This window comes from Salvelinus fontinalis, chromosome 32, assembly GCF_029448725.1.
Source record: "Salvelinus fontinalis isolate EN_2023a chromosome 32, ASM2944872v1, whole genome shotgun sequence".
In the NCBI taxonomy this organism is placed as follows: Eukaryota; Metazoa; Chordata; class Actinopteri; order Salmoniformes; family Salmonidae; genus Salvelinus; species Salvelinus fontinalis.
The window spans coordinates 38,422,241-38,440,228 of NC_074696.1; the positions used below are offsets into that span (position 1 = coordinate 38,422,241).

At 41.5% G+C, this 17,988-nt stretch overlaps 1 protein-coding gene across 3 annotated transcripts; it reads right to left on the bottom strand.

The window, feature by feature from the left end:
• Window positions 1–119: 119 nt before the first annotated feature.
• On the bottom strand, window positions 120–17,962 carry LOC129831280 (solute carrier family 2, facilitated glucose transporter member 1-like). 3 transcript variants are annotated; one of them, XM_055894529.1, is made up of 11 exons: window positions 17,312–17,962; window positions 16,701–16,755; window positions 9,433–9,534; window positions 8,858–9,018; window positions 7,812–8,052; window positions 6,891–7,053; window positions 4,250–4,437; window positions 3,689–3,793; window positions 3,487–3,585; window positions 3,073–3,276; window positions 120–2,929 (listed from the first exon to the last, which is right to left on the bottom strand). In XM_055894529.1, exons 2-11 carry the CDS (start codon window positions 16,713–16,715, stop codon window positions 2,651–2,653), a joined length of 1,557 nt encoding a protein of 518 aa, XP_055750504.1. In that variant the 5' UTR covers window positions 16,716–16,755; window positions 17,312–17,962; the 3' UTR covers window positions 120–2,650. The 3 variants fall into 3 exon arrangements, with proteins under 3 accessions (XP_055750504.1, XP_055750503.1, XP_055750501.1); XM_055894528.1 differs by having other exon boundaries at window positions 16,701–16,841; window positions 17,322–17,961; XM_055894526.1 differs by having other exon boundaries at window positions 16,701–16,841; window positions 17,312–17,961.
• Window positions 17,963–17,988: the final 26 nt, after the last annotated feature.

Below are 17,988 nucleotides of genomic sequence, written 5' to 3' on the forward strand. Positions count from 1 at the left end.
AACAAACAACCAGGAATTGCTGTTTGTAATGCCACCTGGTGGATGTGAATTAGGTTAATAAAGCAAGACGCTGACTTTGCACTTGCCAACGATAGTATCAGAAGGTATCAAAGTCTGTGTGTTTGTTAGATGTGGGATATTTTATTTAACATTGAATTCATATATACAAACATAAGTGAAACGAATACATGTAACATATGAGGGTGCATTATTGCTGTTAGTTTGTTGTAATGTTTCATTGTCTCAAAAGCCCTTACATAGCCAGATGTATACGGTTTGTGTGATACATTTTCCCAATACAAGTCAATTATCAAATGGATTCAAAAGTGTGCTTTTCTGTACCTCACATGATCTTGAAATATGAATTAGACCATATTTTTTAATTCAATACCAACATTGATTATTTCATACACTTTCATTTCAATTGCTTATGGCAGAGACTATAGACATTGCTTAAATGCCCTTTGTTTGGTGCCTAGTGGAGAATAAGAGTACAAGACTTTGGAAGCAGGAAGAATGTGTTCACAGACACATACAGTACACATTAGATGAAAGGGGCTGAAGACGAGGCGCAAATAAGCAGCAGAAACACGGAACTCATCAACACGATCACTCAAAGCAAACGGAAGGCCATGAATCACAGGCCAGGGGAAAAAATCGACATAATAGCAATACCAACAGCATGGGTAAAACATTTCAAAACAACATGGTTTTCTGAAGTCAATTGGAATAGATCTCTGTGACAATATAGGATACAATCATCATACACTGAGGACACCATAAGGTATATACTAAGCAAGTGGATGGCAAGTGGAAGAGGGGGAGGGAAGAACTGTTGTGGAGCAGTGGTATGGAAACTGGTTTTATTTCCAGTGTATATTTTGACATAAATAATACTTTAACCACAAAGTTAATAGAGCAATGTGTCTCAATGCTTCAGCGTATTACTAGGAAACAACCTAAATAGTTGTTCACTCATTGGACGATGGGCACCCCATAAGTCAGAACAAGCACATATTCAACCACTGCAGTCAACATATAAATATTATTTCTGAAAATACACATTTACAAATTAATACTCTCCTAACTGTGTACAGTAAGTGAATGTGCATATGGTAGCTGGGTATGTTTCAGTTAGTACAGTATTGCAGTCTTGTTAACAGTAGTGAGGGAATGCAGCCATTGAATACCATTTTTTCTTAAGAGTAGAGGTCAAATACTGAACACTACCATCAAAGGAATGTATTTTCCCAGTGCAACACATATCATATATCCACAATATATTATATTAATACAGAACAAAGCCATGACCCAGTCATCTTTCTAAGCAAAATAACTAGTGAATGTCCTTGGATCAAAATTATTACATATAATTTACACAACCACAAAAAAATAAACATTTATCTACTATATCTATACAATGAAATCTTTAAATAAATTACTATTTTTAAAAATGTTCCACATGGTAATCGTCAGACAAATGGTCACAAAATAGAGTAATTAAAAAGCAATTTTGCACAAATCCTCACATTTGGTCACAACTAAACTCCCATTGTGGTATTTCAAATCCACATTGAATAGACATCCGTCACAATTATATAAAAACATTTTTTTTTAATGAATGCTCCCACTGCAGAACAATTCAAAATTGCACTCAATACCACAGAGAAAATCGCTGGAGTCCTTTGCGCTCTGTGGCTGATTCTAATCGAATCCAAGTTCATAACATCTCTTCTCATATCATAATCTATTATAATCTAATATCCAAAATAATTATATTTATTAACTTACCCATCCTTTATATAAAGTTTCATCCTTTTTCATTTGAAACCTCTATTGCAGTCCCCTTAGTCAATATAGTTAAATGCAATTCTACGCTATCCTAAAGTATTTTTCTAATAGGCTAGCTGTAAAAGCACTCCCTCAGGTAAATATTTATCAAATTATTCCTTATGTGGATTAATTTGCCTTAAAGCGCTTTTTAAAGAGTACATTAGCTATTGTGGAGTTTTAATTGATTTCTATTTGGTTAATACGGTTCAGCTTGAGTTAAAGTGACAGATGTGCTCTCTCTCATTGAACACAACAGGCATCTTACTTCATCAACCATCCACATGTGATTCTTTATCAGTGGATTCTTACATTGAATATAGGGTAAAAGCACATCATTTTGATCACGAATACATCTGTTGAAAAAAAAATGGTAAGTATGATCATTCTGGGATTATTGGGTTATTTAAAAAAGCTATTTCTAAACCAACAAAGCAAACCAATGCAATTGACCCCAATCTACAGTCTCACTGTTAAAACTACTATTAACCAGAAACACTATTCAGGTTGTTTGTTTTGACACTTTGCTCTTGAAATGATGCACTCCGTAAAAGAAGGCCAAAAAATGAAATACTACTTTTGACCTATAAATTGAGAACACTTCAAAAAAGATATTACACATGAAAGAAAGAAATCCTAGCTACCGTAATCCACCAAAATATGTGTGCGTTGTGGCTTTCCATGTACACGAAAAGTATTTCCCGTCACCTCAATCACTCGTCCCCATGTACCTGAACTCCCAAAGAATTAAGCTTGAATCTGTTTTTGAACCTGCTGATCCCCAACACCTGACATTTAACCCTCGACCCGACGCAGGGTTCTACAAGCCCGCCTGTGCAGTTAAGATGGACTTATCCTCTGCCGCTGCCGCCCCCACCAATGGGACCTTCTCCTTGATGGGCGAAGCAGGAAGTGTTACACTGCTACTAGTGGGAGGAGCTTCCACAGAGGTGGTGGGGGGCAGGGGGGCTCCGCCAAACTCGCGGGCGATCTCGTCAAAGGTCTTGCCCTTGGTTTCTGGGACTTTGATGAAGGTGAAGATGAAGAAGAAGATGAGTAAGATCATGAAGATGATAAAGACGTAAGGCCCACACAGCTCCTACAGAATTACAAACAAAGAGAGAGAAAAAGAGTGGAAGTCAGTAATTATTCTAATTATTCACTGTATGACTATGTGAAATTTTTACTTAAGTGGAAGTTAGGATTCACCCCTAATGGGAAACCTAGAGAAACCTCTCACACCTCCAGTTTGGGGAAGCTGACTCCCACCAGGAAGTTGGCGGTCCAGTTGCAGCAGCCGGCCACGGCTATGGCGGCCGGCCGCGGACCCTGGGAGAAGAGCTCTGCCACTATGAACCATGGGATAGGACCAGGCCCCATCTCAAACATGGCCACAAACAGAAACACTGCCCCGATGCTCAGGTAGCTCAGAGATGAGTAGCCCTTCTACTCAGAGAGAGAGGGAGGGAGGGAGGGAGGGAGGGAGGGAGGGAGGGAGGGAGGGAGGGCAAGAAAGCAAGAAAGCGGGAGGGAGGGAGATGGAGATAGAGATAAAGGAGATGGAGATTATCATCAATAATAGCAATGAAACTGAATTACTGTAATTAATGATATATTTGTTATGTTGAGTGACAACCAATAGAAACTGACACCCACCAACAGGAGGGCAATAGTCATGAGCAGGGCACTGACGGCCATTCCGGCCAATCCGACGAGATGCAAAGTCCTTCGTCCCACCCTCTCGACCAGGAAGAGCTGACAAAGACAGAGAAAGAAGTTACCTTACAGTAAACATACATTACATACACATAAAAACTCAATAAACAATACTGTAATACATGCAGCATGTTATACTTACAGATACCACTGTAAAGACAGTGTTAACAGCTCCTGCTCCAATAGTGGCGTAAATGGGTTGGGTGACACCGGCTGACTCAAAGATACCAGTTGAATAGTAGAACACCTGAACAGGGTTGGGGGAGGGAGACAATAGGATTATGTTCTTTATCTGCAGCAAAGCCATGATCTATGAATAGGTAGCCACATCTTATCAAAATTGTCTTTTTATCCCACTGTTACACTATGGAGTTGCCGTACGCCCGTTAAATCATGTTTAAACCATCGAATAATACAAACAAATCTCCCAAACATGCAATCATTGAGAATTTAAGGCAGGTTGAATGCACCTGCCATTCAACTATGCATAGGCAGCTGCAGTTTCTCTCTGTATGAAGGCCGGGTCATCTTCATAAGGGCACACCGTAGCACATAGTCTCTGTCTCTGCCTTTTTTAGTTGTTTCGTGCCTAGTGAATAAGGCCCTGTATTGTTAGGCTGTCCTCTGAGATATCCTTGGTGACACTTAAAACGAATTAGAATGTGTTTGTACTGTGGCCCCCTGGGAGTCATAGTTCACTCACAGCATTGATTCCGGAGAGCTGCTGGGAGAGGTGGAGCATGACGGCAATGAGGAGCGGCTGCCGATAGGCTGCGGTGCGGAACAGCTCGAGGATGGTCACTTTCTTCTCCATGGCCATTTTGGAACTCTCCTCCTTCATCTCCTGCATGTCTTTACTCACATCCTCTGTGCCACGCAGACGCACCAGGGCTGGGGGGAGAAAATGGTGGATTGAGAGGGACAGATAAGTGACACTACAATGGAGAGTAAAGGACATACAAGTTGTAAAAGGAGAGAATGTATTTGTGAAATAATTAGTAGAAAGTAGAAAGTCAACCAATGACAATATGATCAAGAAAATATTGAAATATGTTACGTGCATAAAACATTTATAAAGGCCCAGTGCAGTCAAAAATGTGATTTTCCTGTGTTTTATATATATTTCCACACTATAATGTGTAATGCCCTTTTAGTGTAAGAGCTGTTAGAAAAAAATGCCTGGAATTTCAGGCTGTTTGGGTGGGATTGAGTTTTGGTCTGCCTGGCGACATCACTATTAGTTAATAGACCAATAAGAAAGAGAGTTCCAAACCTCTATGCCAATAAAAGCTCGTTTCAAGTTTCCTCTCCCCACTCAGACCACTCCCAAACAGTCGTAACAAAATGATTGCTGAGAAATTGCTGTTTGCTAAGAAGCTATTTTTGTTTCTTTTTGACCGTTTTAATTTAAAACTATCACAGTAAGGTACTTAAATGGTTACCAAGAAATGATTTGATATTGATATAAAATGGCTGCATTGGGGGCCTCCCGAGTAATTCAGCGGCGTCACAACAGATTTGGGTTTGATCGCAGCCGGGAGACCCAAGAGGCGGTGTACAGTACAATTAGCCCAGCGCCGTCCGGTTCTAGCGGAGGATTTGGCCGGCTGGGATGTCCTTGTCCCATCGCGCTCTAGCGATTCCTTGTGGCGGCTGGGCGAATGCACGCTGGCTTCGGTCGCCAGCTGCAGGGTGTTTCCTCTGACACATTGGTGCGGCTGACTTCCCGTTAAGTGAGCAGTGTGGCTTGGCGGGATCGTGTTTCGGAGGACGCATGGCTCTCGACCTTTTCCTCTCCCGAATACGGGATTTGCAGCGATGGGACAAGACTGTAACTACCAATTGGGGAGACAAATTGTTTTTCTATTAAATGCCTGCATTGGACCTTTAAAACATTAGTTGAGTATATTGTCAAGCAGACTAGCGATCGTAGCACCAACATTAAAACCTGCCTGCGTTGTAGTTGTTTGTTCAGTAGCTGTCCATGGTCGTGCCAGTTCTTGCATAACGTTATCAATCACATATTTTTTTTTTCCTTTTTAATTTTTTAAATACACAAAAGCAGTGTGTTTGAAAAAACTGTGTGAAGGAGACTAGGACATGAACTCAGTTGACCCCCACGGTGTGAACTACAGTAGGGACCGATGCCATAACCTGCTGTTGACCGAGGACTCTTTTCTAGGCTCGCCTGGTTTGTCTTGGCCTGTCAGTGTATGCATTAATCTCATGCCCAGTCAGAGGAAGGGCAATAACGCCACAGGCCTATGTTTGGCATGCACAATTCACACCATTCAATGGTATTTAATGTACATTGAGGGCTCTAACTGAATTAATTATTAGGTACATCCATCTAGTACCAGGTCGGACCCCCCTTTGCCTCCAGAACAGCCTCTTTGGGGCATGGAAACGTTGCTCAATTGGTATCAAGGAACCTAACGTGCGCCAGGAAAACATCCCCCACACCATTACACCACCACCACCAGCCTGTACCGTTGACACCAGGCAGGATGGGTCCATGGACTCATGCTGCTTACTCCAAATCCCAACTCTGCCATCAGCATGACGCAACAGGAACCGGGATTCATCTGACAAGCCAATGTTTATCCACTCCTCAATTGTCCAGTGTTGTGCATTCTGGGATACTGTTCTGCACACCACTGTTGTACTGTGCCATTGTTTGCCTGTTTGTGGCCCGCCTGTTAGTTTGCACGATTATTGCCAATCTCCTTTGAACTCTCAACAACCAGCTGTTTTTCCCCACAGGACTGCCGCAGACCGGATGTTTTGTTTGTCGCACCATTCTCGGTAAACCCTAGACACTGTTCTGCATGAAAAGCTCAGGAGGTCGGACGTTTCTGAGATACTGGAACCGGTGCGCCTGTCACTGATGATCATACCACGCTCAAAGTCGCTTAGGTCACTTGTTTTGCACATTCTAACGTTCAATCGAACATTAACTGAATGCCTTGATGCCTGTCTGCCTGCTTTATATAGCAAGCCACAGCCACGTGACTTTTTGTGAATGGGGTCGTGTACGGGTACCTAATGAAGTGGCCACTGAGTGTATGGTTTGTTGTGTATGTTGGTACTTGCGTCTAAGTACCACTCACCAAATTACACAATTTTACTACATAATTTCTCGGCAAATAGATACAATACCAGGTACATACAAGCTAAAATAGGAGTGTGAAATGAAGCCTTTCCACTTATCTTCCTGACAAATCAGAGTTCCTGATGAACCAGAGTAAATGACTGCATTTGGAGCATAGAAATATAATTACTAGAATGTACAAAGCACCTCGAACCCCAACACGTTGCTGGTTTCTATGGTTTGGAGCACCCACCTTTGCGGGCCTGCTCCTCCTTGTTCTGGTTGATGAGGAGGAAGCGGGGGCTCTCGGGACAGAAGGGCAGCAGGATACACTGCACCACGGCCGGGATGACCGTCAGAGCCAGCAGCAGAGGCCACAGCTTGTCCGACCCCAGCAGAGACTCCAAGCCAAAGATCTACAACACAGAGAGGTTTAGGTAGGATTAACTTTACTACCAGTAATGTTTCATTCACAGCTTACATGCAAACATGAATGGAATATGCTGTACATTGATGGGATTGGAAGCACTGATGGGATGGATACACACTATGGTAGATAGGATTCAACAATACACCAATCCATTGATGGCATGGAATGGAAGTGGCAGTTCTATAAAGGGATTCAAATGGAGAAGGTTTCATGACAGCGTGTGGGTGAAAATGAAGGGGAGGACTATTACTAATTGTATTCCTAGAGCAAGATGTAGTCGCTCGTTAAAAACTAATTTAATACTCATTAAATAATTTGAATAATGAGAAAATAATTAGAAAAAGATATTACTCCAATGTTAAGAGATAAGTAAATCAGAATGTCTGCCGGTTACAACTTAATCATATAAGCAGTGGTGTAGCGGAGGGTAAACGGAAGTGAACGCCGTTTAGGCACCTTTTTTATTTTACACAAGCATTTACCCGCCTTTCGCAGGAAAATGCATTGAAAATATAGGGAGCGTAATTTTATTCTCCGCGAACGGCAATCATGGTTGTTGACCCACCATTTTTTTTTAACTACATCACTGCATAAAACAATACTCCCACACATTAAACAGAATATTCTTATATGGGGACTTTATTCCCAGTATCATAAGCAAAGACATGGTATGATAATGTACGTGTTAAGACTATTCCTATGTTCAAGGACAGAAAATCAAGATGGCTGCCGTCGAGGACCGACCTGAGCCACCAGGATGCCAATCACTACGCCCAGCTGGTGCAAGGTGCCGAAGGCGCCCCGGAGAGGGGTGGGGGACAGCTCCCCCACATACATGGGCGTAAGGCCGGTAAAGAGGCCGCAGAAGAGGCCAATGACGAGGCGTCCAGCGATGACCATCTCATAGGAGGAGCAAATGGTGGAGAAACCCATGAGAAGGCCTCCGATCACAGCCAGGATGTTGACCAGGAACATGGACAATTTCCTTTATCCAAATACACCCGAGACACACACACACAGATTGGAGGCTTCAGAGACAAAGTGTTGCACAGAGTAAGAGATAGACAGAGAAAGGTTAAGAGGGAGGGAGAGTGAGAAGTAGAGGGAGGAGGAAACAGAGCAACCGTTCTAACCACTCTCCACTGATTCCTTGGAGCCTCATTGGTTCCTGCAGCGTAGCAGAGGCAGAAACAGACCAAGGGAAGGCAGAGAACCAGAACTGAAGAGTGACCAAATTCACTTCTAAGGACAAAAATTCCAAACCTGTCAATAAAATGTTTTACCTTTATTTAACTAGGCAAGTCTGTTAAGAACAAATTCTTATTTTCAATGACAGCCTAAGAACAGTAGGTTAACTGCCTTGTTCAGGGGCAGAACAACAGATCTTTACCTTGTCAGCTCAGGGATTCGATCTTGCAACCTTTCGGTTACAAGTCCAATGCTCTAACCACTAGGCTACCTGCCGCCCCGCTCAATAAACCTTATTCACAGCTGATTGTTCTGGCATAGACAATACGTGTGGGTAGCTAATAAATATATATTTTTTCTCTCATCAGGGCAGATGACTGACAATGGGCAAAAGTATGCTGGCTCAACTGACAAAAGTATGCTGACATAAGTATGCTGGCTCAAATAATATTGTTACAGTGTGAAGGTGCAGTGGTTTTTAATTTACATGTCAAACCTTTCGGTTTTTGCATTGAAAACTTCACTTCCTACCCTTTTCCAAAATGTGAACATTAGAAAACTGGCATCGGGGTGAAACAGGTGAATACTAGGTCACCACTCACCTCCCAAATCTGTCTGCCATCACTCCGACGCTGAACGAGCCCACCATGCCGCCCACACTAAAGATGGCCACCGACAAGCTCCACACAATGGTGCACGTTCCTGGTTTGATGGGCTCGGCATACCTCTCCATCCATGTGTTATTGAAGAAGGCCCGCAGTTTCTGAGAGACAGAGAGAGAGAGACAGAGACAGAGAGAGAGGTAGAGAGAGACAGAGAGAGAGAGAGAGAGACAGAGAGAGACAGAGAGAGACAGAGAGAGACAGAGAGAGACAGAGAGACAGAGAGAGACAGAGAGAGACAGAGAGAGACAGAGAGAGACAGAGAGAGACAAGAGAGAGACAGAGAGAGACAGAGAAGAAATCAAATGAGGAGGGAGAGAGAGAAATATCAGAGATAAAGCATTACCAAGATACAATCTCTTGATTTAACACTTGATGAAGCACTGTGAAATACAAATCAGTAGTACAATATCCACAAGCATAATGGAAAGTGATTAAACAATGTAAAGTTGAACAAAACCAAATCCCACACATGCTTTCACTGTTATAAGAAAACACAAAATAAGCCTACAAACCTGTTCCGGTGCATTAATGACCCCTGTGTTGTAGCCAAACTGCAGCGAGCCAATGACTGCAGTGGCCAGGGAGAACAGGAGGTATCCTGTCACCTGCTTTTTCTGTTAGAGACAGCATGGGAAGAGTGTGTGTTATTAGGGATTTATGCAGGGCGAAATGAAATTGCATTTTTGCCCCCCCACCCGCCCAAGTTTTATCATTACAAAACTAGGCAACGGTGTGTATTACAAAACAAGGCAATGGTGTGCTTTAGGACCATGTGGATGCCTCCGAGCAGTCGGGTAGGCTGTTTGGAGTGTTTATTCGACCAATTGTTTTATTTATTTTTATTCCCTTTTTGGCCCCTCCCACTTCTAAAACCAAAGTTGTGCCCCTGGGTTAAAGACAGTACATTCTGATCAAGCAGCCCCTATAGTGTAAAACTAAAACACTGTCCGAGCAGAGGCTTTAGTACTGTTCTACATGCAAATGACATCAAACAGAATTACAGGTTAAGATATTATAATGTCTCTGGCCTGGTGTCAAACCCTTGTCATCTGCAGCCTGCATGACTTAATACAGCATTAATACTGAGGTAAAGCCTAAACTTCCTGAAGTCTCAGACGAGGTTACACATCAGGTGAGCGTAGTTCACCAAACCACCTTGACTCTACTCTCAACCTCTACCACCACTGCATATCTATTTATTCATAAAAATGTTTGCAGGATGAAATCTCTTGAGATGCACCATCCTGTTTTCAAGTGTCCCCCCCCCCCCAAAAAAAAATAAAAAATAAAAATAAATAAACAATACATAGTAGACAGAATAATATGGCAACTACTGTCTAATAACAATAGAAATGAAATAATAATACAAAACTAAAACTTACATTAACAGCATAAAAAACAGCATACAACTACTAATAGGCTTACAACTACTAAAGACTACTGCTACAACTACTAATACAACGAATACAATTCAGTACCTATAATATATACTGCACATACATACAGTCCCAGTCAAAAGTTTGGACACACCTAATTCAAGGGTTTTCTTTATTTTTTTACAATTTTCTACATTGTAAAATAATAGTGAAGACATCAAAACTATGAAATAACGCATATGGAATCATGTAGTAACCAAAAAAGTGTTAAACAAACACGGTAGAAGGAGGATGAGTCATACAGACAGACAGAGGTAGAACCGCGCTCCCCCTCAACTGGTGCCTCCAGAGAAATGTTCAGATGGCAGCATAACACTTATATGGTGTTCCAAAAAGATCCCAAAGCTGTTAGGTCTATTATTGTGGTACCATAACAAGGATAATTAGGGTCAGGCTAGAAGGAAAGGTCTATGTTTAGCACCATCGAGCCACAAATAGTGGAGTGCCCTTGATTGGGGTTATGAAATGTGCTTAGTTGTGATCTTATAGGTTGGATGGGACTGCGTGACTGTTGCCAATGCCAATGATTTTACCCTCCTCCATCAATGGGGCTTTTGTCATTCCTGTGCAAAATGTGTACTTGGCAAAAGAAACTGGCACCAGTGTAGAGTTAATGCAACAATAATCCGTGTTGGCCAGCGTTAACCTCTTAAACAGTCCCAGTCAAAAGTTTGGACACACCTTCTCATTCCAGGGTTTTTCTTTATTTGTAATATTTTCTACATTGTAGAATAATAATGAAGACATCAAAACAATTAAATAACACATCATGTAGTAATCAAAAAAGTGTTAAACAAATCAAAACATATTTTATATTTGAGAATATTCAAAGTAGCCACCCTTTGCCTTGATGATAGCTTTGCACAATCTTGGCATTCTCTCAAACAGATTCATCTGGAATGCTTTTCCAACAGTCTTGAAGGAGTTCCCACATATGCTGAGCACTTGTTGGCTCCTTTTCCTTCACTCTGCGGTCCAACTCATCCCAAACCATCTCAATTGGGTTGAGGTTGGGTGATTGTGGAGGACAGGTCATCTGATGCAGCCCTCCATCACTCTCCTTCTTGGTCAACTAGGTTTTACACAGCCTGGAAGTGTGTTGGGTCATTGTCCTCTTGAAAAACAAATGATAGTCCCACTAAGCCCAAACCAGATGGGATGGCGTATCGCTGCAGAATGCTGTGGTACCCATGCTGGTTAAGTGTGCCTTGAATTCTAAATAAATCACTGACAGTGTCAGCAGCAAAGCACCCCCACACCATCACACCTCTACCTCCATGCTTCACTGTGCGCACCACACATGCAGAGATCACCCGTTCACCTACTCTGCATCTCACAAAGACACAGCGGTTGGAACCAAAAATTTAAAAAATTGAACTCATCAGCCCAAGGACAGATTTCCACCAGTCTAATGTCCATTGCTCATGTTTCTTGGCCCAAGCAAGTCTCTTCTTATTATTGGTGTCCTTTAGTAGTGGTTTCTTTGCAGCAATTAGACCATGAAGGCCTGATTCTCGTAGTCTCCTCTGAACAGTTGATGTTGAGATGTGTCTTTTACTTGAACTCTGTGAAGCATTTATTTGGGCTGCAATTTCTGAGGCTGGTAACTCTAATGAACTTATACTCTGCAGCAGAAGTAACTGGGTCTTCCATTCCTGTGGCGGTCCTCATGAGAGCCAGTTTCATCCTAGCGCTTGATGGTTTTGCGACTGCACTGACATTTTACGCATTGACTGACCTTCACATCTTAAAGTAACGATGGACTGTTGTTTCTCTTTTCTTATTTGAGCTGTTCTTGCCATAATATGGACTTGGTCTTTTGCCAAATAGGGCGATCTTCTGTATACCAACCATACCTCGTCACAACACAACTGATTGGCTTAAGCGCATTAAGAAGGAAAGAAATTCCACAAATTAAGGCACACCTGTGAATTGAAATGCATTCCAGGTGACTACCTCATGAAGCTGGTTGAGAGAATGCCAAGAGTGTGCAAAGCTGTCATCAAGGCAAAGGGTGGCTACTTTGAAGAATCTCAAATATAAAATATATTTTGATTTGTTTAACACTTTTTTGGTTACTACATGATTCCATATGTGTTATTTCAAAGTTTTGATGTCTTCACTATTATTCTACAATGTAGAAAATAGAAAAAAAAGAGAAAAACCCTGGAATGAGTAGGTGTGTCCAAACTTTTGAATGGTCCTGTACATACTTACAAATATTTTCACATGGTGATGTTTCTATTAGTTAAAAACCCAAAACAGTTTGCTCTTAACATTTGAAATAGGGCTTTCTTAAATTCACTGTGTTATTTTAATGCCCTAATTTCTATAGGTAAATGATTCCAGTCAGTCAGTTGGGTCTTTGTGTCCTTCCATGAAAACACATTGTTTTCTATTGCTGAGATACGCATTGAACCCGTTTAGTGACCTGTTAGTGGAACCAATGTTTTTAAGTTTTCCTAGTAAGATGATCAACTAAATCAAATGGTTTTGATAAATCATAAAGATGGCACCAGTTAGTTTTCCTTGGTCAGATTAAGAATTTATATCATTTGTATGTTTCACTAATGCTGTAGTAGTGGAATGGGTAGGTCTAAAGACAGATACAACGTGTGAAATTCAATTAATCTAGGTACTGATACATTTGGGAAAATATTAATCTCTCATAGAATTTTTCTATTGAACAGGTTACTGATATAGATCTATAGTTATTTGGGTCTAAGGAGTTTCGGCCTTGTAAAGGCAGTCATTGTTGTTCTCCCCCTTAGACGAGGAGGAGCATGGATAGGACCAAGATGCGGATTGAGGGAAATAAGCCATCTTTTAATGGAAAACAGCAAAACAATACACTACAAAACTACAAAACAACAAATGAGACTAACCTTCAACTGTCCTGTGAGGACACAGGAACAAACACCCACAAAACACCAGTGAAACCCTGGCTGCCTTTGTATGACTCTCAATTAGAGACAAACAATACACACCTGTCTCTAATTGAGAATCATACCAGGCCGAACACAAAACCCCACATAGAAATACAAACATAGACAAACCCACCCAACTCACGCCCTGACCAACTAAAATGAATACAAAACAAAGGAAAACAGGTCAGGAACGTGACAGGCCTTCATGGAGAGGGGTCACTCGGGCACATTTCCATACAAAAGGTATTTCACGAGTCTTTAAAGACATGCTGAGATCTGCTAGATACATTATAACATTAGCAGACCACTTTATAGTCGTATGCATATACATATGGCTATATGCTGGATCCCAAAATGTAGGCTATTTACATTTGACTGTATCCTTAATTGACCCTGTAGCCAGTTCTCAAATGAAACTCGTTGAAGGCCACATAAATCAAGCTCTGGGTCTTTTCTGCTGAATCCAGTAATACGGAACACTATGCAGAGACACTGCTGAGAAGGCATATTGTTAGAGGTTATTTGATACTGGAATGACCTTTCCTCGCGGCTTAGGTGCCCTTTGGTCCACCTTTAGAGCTCGTGGTTGAGGCGGTGTTGAGGCCGTATGGGAGCCTCAGTTTGTGCGAGAAGAGATGACAGAGACGTAAGGGACTTGTGTAGGAAACGCTATTAACGCCCCCAAATTTTGAATGCATTGAAATATAAGATCGCAAATGTTCTTGACATCAGTATAATTGATTTGATCTTTACATCACCTTACATCTAACTATAGTTGAATGATGCAATTCTGGTCCATTATAAACATTGCCCTTTCATCTCTTCTCCTACTGAATTACATTTTCTCTTCCACCGTATGACAGATTTCCAAACATATTTAGATGACATATACTGTATTTTCTGTGTTTTGTATGCCTGTGTTTGGACGGGAAGGTCTCCCAAAGTGATGGCTCCAGTCAATAGAGGAATAGAGGAACCATCCGGAAATCCCAATGAAAAATAGAAACTGAAGTAGGCAGGGATGTGTCACAAGACAAGGCATGTGTCTGCAAAAACGTACAATGTGACAGTCTGTGCTATTTTAACACACTGTAAACAAACGGGCGAAACACTATGGCCTCCGCCAAACCCAGTCCCTCCCTCCATCCATCCATCCCTCTCTCTCTCTTCCCTCCCTCCTCTCACTCTGTTTATATCCTGAAGTTCACCTTCCGCCACTCCCCTTCTCTCTTCCCCCCTTCGCCGCCTGTAAAGTCACAATGACTCAGTAGAAATAAGCAGCCTTGAGATGCATTCAAAATTGGTAAAATTATCCTGGTTTGTACAAGAATTGTATCAATATTGAAAGAGTTGGGATAAGGACTGTGTTAAAGAGGTCTTCCTTTTCAGCCCGGCCAAATGCTGTACTTGATTTAAAAACATATTTCACGATTACACACGGTCATACCTTCAGGTATGTGTACGATGTAACGTTGTGCTAGTAGCCTAGTAACTGGGTTGTTTGCAAAGTGAGCAACACTCAGATAAAAATAAGAATTCAACAGGATAATAGTCCTTTTCAGAGTCACAGAAGTGGAACTTATTCATCTGACCTTAGTGAACTGTACACTCCGATTCTGTCTCAGGGCTCCATCTCTCTTTTCCTCTTTTTGTTCCCATCCCTCTCTTTTCTAATGATGTAACACACTACTTATTTCATAACCCCATCCCAGACTGCATCTATTTCCTCCTATTTTTCCCCCTCCCTGTTTATAATGATGGACACACGACTTCTTCCATAACTCCCTCGCTCCAGGAGTATTTCTGTCTCGTCCTCATTTTCATAACAACTGCCTGAAGGTGACTGTTAAATTGACACTCGCTAAAATAGACCAAAACACACAGCGATAAAACATGGCATTGCTGCTCCTTGCACCAATGCATTGTGGGAGGGAAAATACTCTCTCTCTCTCTCTCTCTCTCTCTCTCTCTCTCTATACAACAACGATTCTGGCCTAATTATTTTTGAGCCATTCACTGAACCGTTCATTCTTATCTCATTAACCTACTGTGAGAGAATCAATCAAACCCATTCATGTACTGAAGGACGCTGAGGCCAAATTGTATTGATGAGTTGATTAGCTTTGGCTATATATTCAAAACCACAACATAGGTTGAGATCCAAATGGCCTTGGGTTATTTCATTATGTCAATAGCAGAGATGAATGATTAGAAGTGTATGCCATAGCCTATTGCACGATAAACGTCCATTACCTAAAAGCTCATTCTGGAACCTATTATTCAGAGAACAGTAATCTAACTGTCCAATCCTACAGTGCCTTCACAAAGTATTCATACCCCTTGACTTATTCCACATTTTGCTACAGCCTGAATTTTAAATAGTTGTTTTTCTTCGCCCATCTACACACAAAACCCCCTAACGACAAAGTGAAAACATGTTTTTATAAACACACAAATATCTAATTCACATAAGTGTTCACACCCCTGACACAATACATTTTTAGAATCTGGCAGCTTGGAGTCTTTCTGCGTACGTCTCTAAGAGCTTTGCACACCTGGATTATACAATATTTACCAATTGTTCAAGCTCTGTCAAGTTGGTTGTTGTTTTACTAGTGCTTTGTTGCAAACAGGATGCATGTTTAGAATATTCTGTGATATTCAATGTCTGATTTTTATTTTTTACCCATCTCCCAATAGGTGCCCTTCATTGCGAGGCATTGGAAAACCTCACTGGTCTTTGTGGTTGAATCTGTGTTTGAAATGCACTGCTCGACTGAGGGACCTTGCAGATAATTGCGTGTGTGGTGTACAGAGATGAGGTGGTCATTCAAAAATCATGCTAAACACTATTATTGCACACAGAGTGAGTCCATGCCACGCATTATGTGTCTAGTTAAGCGCATTGAACTTATTTAGACTTGTCATAATAAAGGGCTTGAATACTTATTCACTCAAGACATTTCAGCCTTTCATGCTTTATTCATTTGTAAATTATAGGGTATTTTGTGTAGGCCAGTGACACAAAATCTCAATTTAATCCATTTTAAATTCAGGCTGTAACACAACAAAATGTGGAAAAAGTCAAGGGGTGTGCGTACTTTCGGAAGGTGCTGTATGGCTCATGGAAGCTCAGCATAGACCATGAGCATGACTCACTGATATACAGCATCATACAGTACAACGCCCACCACCATGAAGTAGGTTTTGAACAGTCATATGACATTCTGATTGCATGCAACAGAATTGGAAATAATTTGATGGATTGTAGGAATGCAAAGGTTTAGGGACCTTTTGAGGGGCCACACATTGTATGGTCAAAGTATAGTACGTGTGGGTAGTGTATGGTAAGCATATAATAACAGCAGCATAGATTACTACTCTGTCTACAGGATTGAATTAGGGAGCAGAACTTACCTCCTCCTCCACCATCTTCAGTGAATAGATAGATATTCACTAACAAATAGCAGCTCTTGATGAGAAGATGACAAACAGGACAGGAGGACAAGAGAAAAGATCTTCAGGTGGAAAAGCACGCACAGTCTTGAAAGCTGCAGCCTGCAAATAAGGAACTGATAAGACGTTGTCCTTGGTGCTGAATCTGATCACAGTTGTAAACAAACGTTGCCCTGCTGTTTTTATGAATTGAACTGAAGTAGCCCTAAAATAACAAGTTTAATCATTTTATATCCTGACAGCCTACTTTCTAACGTCTTAATAGATTGCAATGTCTTCATTTGTTTACGATACTATTCAATTGATTTGTTGTATGCCCAGTGCGTATTGAGCTAATAGAGGAATCCGATGGCAGCAAAAACAATATACATATACTTCGCTATAAAAATCACTATTCTATGAAATGCAAAACGTAGACTTTGCGGTCAAATAGAGTAATTCCCACACTTCTTAAACGGTCAAAAGCTACTATAAAGGCACTACTTCTTGACCTCCTAATCAATATTTTATACAGACGGTGTGTCAGCAATGCCCTAGATATGTCACATAATAGTATAAATAAAGCAATTTACCGCAATTCACCTGTCGTGACCAGTCGTGCTATTCCTCTCCCGCCCTCCAGGATTCAACTGGCACCAATGGGGTAGGATACTACTAAAACAAAGTCCCTTGCAAATGTCTTCGTTATTCGTTTCATATAGCTCAGGCTTGTGGAGTGGATGCGCGACCATCCGCACGTTTCCCTTTGAGGAGTTAGTTCAGTTCCCATCAACCTATGAAAAACGAGATGCTCTCTGCGTGACCTCTTTTTGGCGTGGGTCTCCTATTATGGTGCTGATGTTGAACCAACGTTGGTTTAGTTGTAGGGGATGTAGCGGTCCCCGGATAGAACCAGCGGTTCCAGTGTCCTCCCCATGATGCTCTGCGAAGGAGACCTTGAGAGTGATCAGCTGATGACGGATGCTGCTGATGCAACGCTGCCCCAGTACCAAAGCAATGTATCACGCGCCTGGCACCGTCCGCGATACTGATCAGGATCCATCCATTTGTATGCTCTTCCGTTCGAGCTATTCCTCCATCTAATATTTGTTTAAATGGTTGAAGTTGTAGAATATGTGTAGCCTGTTCGACAATTAGGTTTATATATATGCTGCATAAATTGCCTCCCGTATATTGTTCTCAAGCAGTGGGACTGAAATTGAATAACTGTATTGGGTATCACGTCACATGGCTGTCAGAAATCTCGTGA

Bases quoted from the DNA above. Each gene is read 5' to 3' on its own strand.
- LOC129831280 (XM_055894529.1), bottom strand. The intron at 3,586-3,688 runs GTAAGTATAACA...TGTCTTTGTCAG, and splicing joins CTGTCTTTACAGTGGTATCT to CTCTTCCTGGTCGAGAGGGT. The intron at 2,930-3,072 runs GTGTGAGAGGTT...GTAATTCTGTAG, and splicing joins TCAGCTTCCCCAAACTGGAG to GAGCTGTGTGGGCCTTACGT.